At 39.5% G+C, this 6,784-nt stretch overlaps 1 protein-coding gene across 1 annotated transcript; it reads left to right on the top strand.

Moving 5' to 3' along the window:
- The first annotated feature begins 4,658 nt into the window (after nt 1–4,658).
- LOC112865548 (olfactory receptor 52M1-like) lies at nt 4,659–5,713 on the top strand. The gene has a single exon (XM_025928661.2). It carries the CDS (start codon nt 4,760–4,762, stop codon nt 5,711–5,713), a length of 954 nt encoding a protein of 317 aa, XP_025784446.2. The 5' UTR covers nt 4,659–4,759.
- The last annotated feature ends 1,071 nt before the right edge of the window (nt 5,714–6,784 follow it).

The following is a 6,784-nucleotide window of genomic DNA, read 5'->3' on the forward strand; positions in this document are numbered from 1 at the left end:
GGGTGATGGGTATTAAGGAGGGCACTTTTGATTAGCACTGGGTGTTACGTGTAAATGAACCACTAAATCCTACTCCTGAAACTAATATTGCACTATGTTAACTGGAATTTAAATAAAAACTTAAAAAGCAAAAGCAAACACAAAACAAAATTCCAATCTTGGCTGTATTTTCTGAAATCATTCTCCCCACTTAAGAATATTTGCTAGAAAAAAATGGGGAAAGAATCTGTTCAAAATACATTGGCCACAAATTGTTTAAATATAGAAAATGTTCACACTCTGTAGAAATAAAACATGAAAACAAGGTTTTGTTTTGCTCATCTATATAATGGGTATTTTAAAAATTACTAAAGGGCAATTTAGCAAATGAATGCATTTGACACTGGGTTAAACACAAACTGAATGCTTTTGGAAAGCAGGTTGACAACGATTCATGAAGCCTGCACAATGGTCAGTAATTTCCCTTCTAGGATTCTATCCTAAGGTTGAACGGAAAAAATGTTGAATAAGTTTGTACCACTTGGTATACAAAAACAAACTAGCCTCACTACTCTGAGAGGTGAAAGTTAAAGTAACCACAGACCTGGACACACAGTGTAACTTGTGATTACAAATCTTTATTTTTAATCAAACAGGACTTTTTAAAAAGCAGAAGGGAAAATTACAATGTTAGTGAAATCTACATAGTGCATAAAGTATATCTACACACAGCTTAGATCTTGTTTTTAAATAACATAATAATTGACCCAAAAGTATCCATATCAATTATACCAGCATCTGATGGTTTTTTTCAGCCTTCTCTTGTGAACTCCCTCCCAGTATCCCTCTTGGAGACTTTGAGTACCTCAAGCTTGAGGGTTAGGTGTCTGAGACCTGGGACTAGAACAAGCCCCAGAACTAGAACAGCAGGAGAGTAAGAATTAAGTCTATAGTCCTGGGGGTGGAGTGGGATTAGGACAACAGACTGCTCCCAAGGGGGCGGTAACTGAAGGTCCAGAGGGAAGGGCACAGGTTTCTTTGTGCAGCCCTTGAGAAATAACTGGCTATTTTCAGCACCTGGATAAAGAACACAGGAGAAAATAGTGAAGAGATCAGGGCTATGGCCTCCCCTTGACTCTAAACTAACCATCCAGACAAGAGGGGACAACTGGAAGGAACATAGCCTAGAGCTCTGAGGACGGCACCCCCAATGAGTAAGTACAGTCCAGTGAGGGAGTCAAAGTCAGTGGGAAGCAAACTCCAAGTTCTAGAAACTACATTTGTCTTCTGGTCCAACTAGGGCTTATCTTCTTCCTGGGTCTAGTCAAAAGTAGAATAGAGCACAATTTGGCCTGGGTTATGAAGAAAGAGGAGAAACCCCAAGGCCGGAGGCCTCATTGCCTAGTACTGTCCATCAGAACACAAGAAGAAAAGTTGAACTATTCCAACCTGATTGGACCTCTGGTCTCTTGCTCCACAGTCAGACAACCTCTCCTAAGTTGATCCTTACACCATCAGCATGTCTCTTCAATGATTATACCCATGTCTTAAAAAGCTTCTCCTATAGTTAGGAAAGAAGGATATGGAGTCAATAAAGCCATATGGAAGGAAACAGTACTGTGTGTCTATGTTCTGTGGAAGAGGGCAAAGAATGGAGGGGAGGAGTAGGAAGAGAGGAAACACAGCGCCTATTCCAGAGGCCAGGCATCCTAACACTTGACCTTCCATGCACACACAATTATAAACAGGTCACTTAATACATGAAGTAGCCCTAAAGTAGTTATTTCCTTCGTTTCATACACTGGAAAACAGGACAGAAAACTGAAGCAGAGAGTGTATGCTCCCTAAGTTAGAGCCAAAACCAGCGGAGTTAGTATTTGAACCTACATCTCTTACTGCTAACCCATGTTTAATTTTCCATAGCAAAACCTTTCTCAGGAGCCTCGGACCCATCAGGATGCTTTTTCTTAGGACTTGCAGACACTGGTCACCAGTGTCCCAAATAGGAATGCCTTTATGTGGGCTGACACAGAAAATATTTCTCTGGAATATTGAGGGTAAAGTGACACAATTCCGGTGGCCACAACATAGTTCAAACCACCACTTAAGATGCCAATTATCAACTTTTAGTGGATCTTATTTTTATATATATGTTCATATTCTGCTTGTCCTAGCACAAAATTTGGTTAGTTTCATTGACTACACTGGGTCTGGTACAAATCAAAATTAGAAATCTGGGAGTTTAAGTCCATCCTATGAACATTAATTCCTTTTGTGATAAGTAACCTATCCTGCATTGAGTAAGCAGGCCCCTTTCTGCTTTAGGATGGTAGTCTATCACAATATTTTTTGAGAACACTTCAGGCATTCTCCCTGCTGTAAGATAAAATTGCATGTTGATTAATGTTCCATTTAAATCCCTGTCTCATCTCTAATTACTGGACTTCTGAGACTTCCTCAAAGATGTCCCATGTAACAGAGAAACCTAGGAAACTGCCAATTTGCAGAATCTACGATTCTGGTCTACTCCCCATAGTGAACGGTAAGAATTCAAGTAGAGAAATTTGCCACCCAACACCAAGAATTGCATACTTCATTTGTCTTTTATAATTATCCTTTGCAGTTGATATTCCCATTTTTTATGAAAAAGACAAAGAGTTTAGACTACTTTCCCAGATATAGAGTGAGATAAAGGTCTGGAATGGAAATCTGGTTTGTTAGGTGGCAAAGCTGGTGCCCTGAGCTGTCCCTGTGGTGCTGCCTCCAGGACGTCTTTGCCTTTCTTGTCTTCTCCAGAAGACCTAGAAGCTCACATTGGAACTCTGAGGAAGTGGCTTCACACATTATCGCTTACTGGCATTATCACTTACTGGCATACTAAAGTACCCAATTCACAGAATTGCTGAAGTCAGTGAGTTAATGTAACAAGAACACTTGTGAAATGTTTTAAAGTTCACAAAACTTTTTCTTTTCAGCACCCAATCAGTGGCTGACCAAAAAGTGAGAAAACTTGTAAAACCTTGTGTTGGAGCTACAATTAGGGATCCCTGAGGTTATTATATAGGGGCATTTTCATGCTTACTTGCCATGGAAATGTAATTGCTACTTATATTTTAGATAAGAATATTTTAAATGTGTGTGGGCTTCAGACAATTAGGAATTTAGGGACTACCCACTCACTGTGGTGTAGACTAGAGTTCCCAAAGAAGGCTTTGTTAGGGGACAGATGATCTGGGATGGGCCTTGAAGAATGGGGGAAATTGCCCGTGTAAAAACCAAAATGGTGGTGAAACTTCTCAGCAAAAACATGGCTGTGTGAAGAAAGCTATAATGGTGAGGGTGGGGAGGCTGAAACTTGTTGACTATTGCTGACAATCTGACGGGAAACAGCAGGATGGCAACCCTAAGACAGGACAGGCCCCAAATTAAACTCTGCACTCTCAGGTTCTGAACCCTGAGGATGTGAAGCAATAGGACCCATTTCTGGCTTCTTAGAGATGCCTGAAAGGCAGAAGAGCAAGAAGTGGATGAGTCTTTTACAAGTAATGGCCAGTGATTTAATGCTTACCTCTTTTTAAATAGAGACCAAGAGGACGTGGTCAGTAAGAAGGATCCTGTCAACTGTTTTCTTTTAGTCCATTCTCCTTAATTGCTATCATCAGGTAATGTGCAAAATATCCAGTGAGATAAGCTTGTAAAAAGATGCATCTTTTATTTTACTCATCTCCTAGATACCCAGATTCTTAAATAGGTTTATTCTAATGACAGACTATTAAACTTCCTCTCTTAAAGAACTTCATCTCTTCATCTTGTAACCATGAAATCTGAGCAACCTTAAATGAAAGATCTTTTTCTTTGAGAATAAGATCCTGTGCCAAATATCTTTGAAGAAGTCGATTAGGTTTGACAATCGGACTAATCCAGTGTTAAAACCTTAGAGAAAAGGGAATTGTACCTCATTGATGTATTTTCCTTAGTAAATTGTCCCTCTGTTTTTGATTGGGTTTTGATAGATATAAGACCATTTTTAAAGCCCTTGTCCACTTTTAGAAGACTGAATATACACATATAAAAAGGGAAGAAAATTAAGGGTATGTTTTTACATTTCAGTTACGTTTGACACATATTTTAATGAAACTACGTAATAGTTCAATCTGCCTCCTGCCATCCCCTCACTGTAATGATGTAAACATTTTACCAGGTAAATACATAGGGCTAAAAATATTATAAACCTAATTCATTCAATGGATGTTCTACAACTTAAGCAATGCTTCATTTGAATACACACTTCTAAATTTTCATTATGAAATAGTTGCAAATAGCTAATCAATGTTATTAATGCTACTATTTATACAGAAAGGTATATGCAGGCACTGAGCTAAACACATTACATGTATATACATTTAATCATTGGACATAGAACTTTTCCGTAGTTTCCATTTCCTTTAGGAAGTACTTCCCAAAGCAAGAATACTGGATCAAAGGGGGTGAACCATTCTGAGGAGACTTCTAGGGTGAAGTAGGGCATTTTATCAGAAGTCATAAGCATTCCTGTTTCTACATTTACCATTGGGTGTTTTCATGCATAGTTTCCTTAATAAAATATGTAACATGCCAATCTTCAAGTAGACATTCAGAATTCTTTATTATAGGTTCCACCAGTTGCACAGGATGAAAACAAGAATCTAGTAGTCTACAGTTTCCAGAGACAATGTCTCTCATAAGAATAAAAGTCTAAAACTAAGAGCTATTATCTCCTGGATATTCCACTCCATGAAACATGTTCATATCTAACAATGCCTGCTTGGTGCCTAGTTCTTTCTGGCTTACTGGAATTCCAGGGCTGGAGTCCCTGCACATCTGGCTTTCTATTCCCTTCAGCTCTATGTACCTGGTGGCTGTGGTGGGGAATGTGACCATCCTGGCGGTGATAAAGATGGAACGCAGCCTGCACCAACCCATGTACTTCTTCCTATGCATGTTGGCTGTCATTGACTTGGTCCTGTCAACCTCTACCATGCCCAAACTGCTAGCTATCTTCTGGTTTGGTGCCCGCAACATTGATCTGGATGCCTGCTTGACTCAGATGTTCTTCATCCACTGCTTTGCCACTGTTGAGTCAGGCATCTTCCTTGCCATGGCTTTTGATCGCTATGTCGCTATTTGTGACCCATTACACCACACCTCAGTGCTCACTCATGCAGTGGTGGGTCGTTTGGGCCTGGCTGCCCTCTTCCGTGGAGTACTCTACATTGGACCCCTACCTCTGATGATTCGCCTGAGGCTGCCCCTTTACCGGACCCAAATCATTGCCCATTCCTATTGTGAGCACATGGCTGTAGTCACCATGGCATGTGGTGACACAACAGTCAACAACTTTTATGGAATGGGAATTGGCTTCCTGGTATTGATCTTGGATTCATTAGCCATCACTGTCTCCTATGTGATGATTTTCAAGGCTGTAATGGGATTGGGCACCCCTGAGGCTAGGCTTAAAACCCTAGGGACATGTAGTTCTCATATTTGTGCAATTCTTGTCTTCTATATCCCCATTGCTGTTTCTTCTCTCACTCACCGCTTTGGACATGATGTGCCTCCCCATATCCATATCCTTTTGGCCAACTTTTACCTCCTCATCCCACCCATCCTCAACCCAGTTGTCTATGCTGTCCGTACCAAACAGATTCGAGAGAGATTTCTCCACATCCTTAAGGCAGAGTCTCAACCCAAGTGACTGTTCTGCATCTGTGGGGCATACAGATACTTACACAAAAAGGCTCTGACTGGGGAAGCCAATGAAATAACACCCATGCAACTAGGTCTTTCCCGACTTGTGGAGATAAGGGTCTAAGAAGAATACTAGAATATATTCCATTTGACTATGGATTTTCTCAGTGGAGAGAATATCTGAATGGGGGAAATCAGGGCATGAGTTCTTACATAGTATCCCTTTTCATATTCAACTTCATAAAATTATAAGACACAAGCATGCCAACCACAGGAGTAAGATTATTTCTATCTTTGACATTTTCTGTAAAGGATTTCTAGTTTCTTTTTGGGGTATGTTTTGCACAACTTGTAGAAGATAAAATTATACCCTAATACCTTCTTGAAGACAGTTTGCAAATTGTTAGTAAAGACCTTGAAAAATTCAACTGCATTAGCAATCTTTTTCCAACACTTTTGGCTTGCCACAGAAAAGACCTTTTGTTGAGGATGGAGGCAACATGAATGTGGAAAATCTTAATCTAATAAGTTTTGGACTGGACCTCACCGCCCATAGGAGTTAATCCTCAAGCCAGGTCATTCTTCCATCTAAATAAATGTAAATGCAATATCCCACATCTCCTCTTAATAACTAACTGAAAGACAGAAGGACATTAGATTTTTGTTTTAGAGGCTTTGAGATGGTTGTGAAGGACAGTAGCTACACTGAAATAATGACAAAAATGGAAGAAAGTAACGGTGGGATTATTGACAGGAAAGAAGTTAGAGAATACAGTAAAAGTGATGAGATTAAGCGAAGACCCAGTGGTAGATACAAACCAGGAAATAACTTCAGATCCTTTTGGAAAATTCTTGGTTTATTTTGTTATGATTAGACCCTTTTTGTTAATCATATAAGTTCTATAATGAGATGATTACTTCAGGCTAAAAACCTACAAGAATTTTGTGGTTATGCATGAAAAAGAAAGCAATTCCCAATTCTAGTGATTCAGAATTATGGTATATCCATTTTAGTTCTGAAATATTTTAGACTTTAAATCTAAAATGCTCATTTACCCTCAGTTTACAAACCATTACA

Source organism: Puma concolor, chromosome D1, assembly GCF_028749965.1.
Source record: "Puma concolor isolate L17-30 chromosome D1, mPumCon1.1.hap2, whole genome shotgun sequence".
Taxonomy (NCBI): domain Eukaryota; kingdom Metazoa; phylum Chordata; class Mammalia; order Carnivora; family Felidae; genus Puma; species Puma concolor.

Coding starts and splice junctions, on each gene's coding strand:
- LOC112865548 (XM_025928661.2), top strand. CDS start 4,760: ATGTTCATATCTAACAATGCCTGCTTGGTGCCTAGTTCTTTCTGGCTT.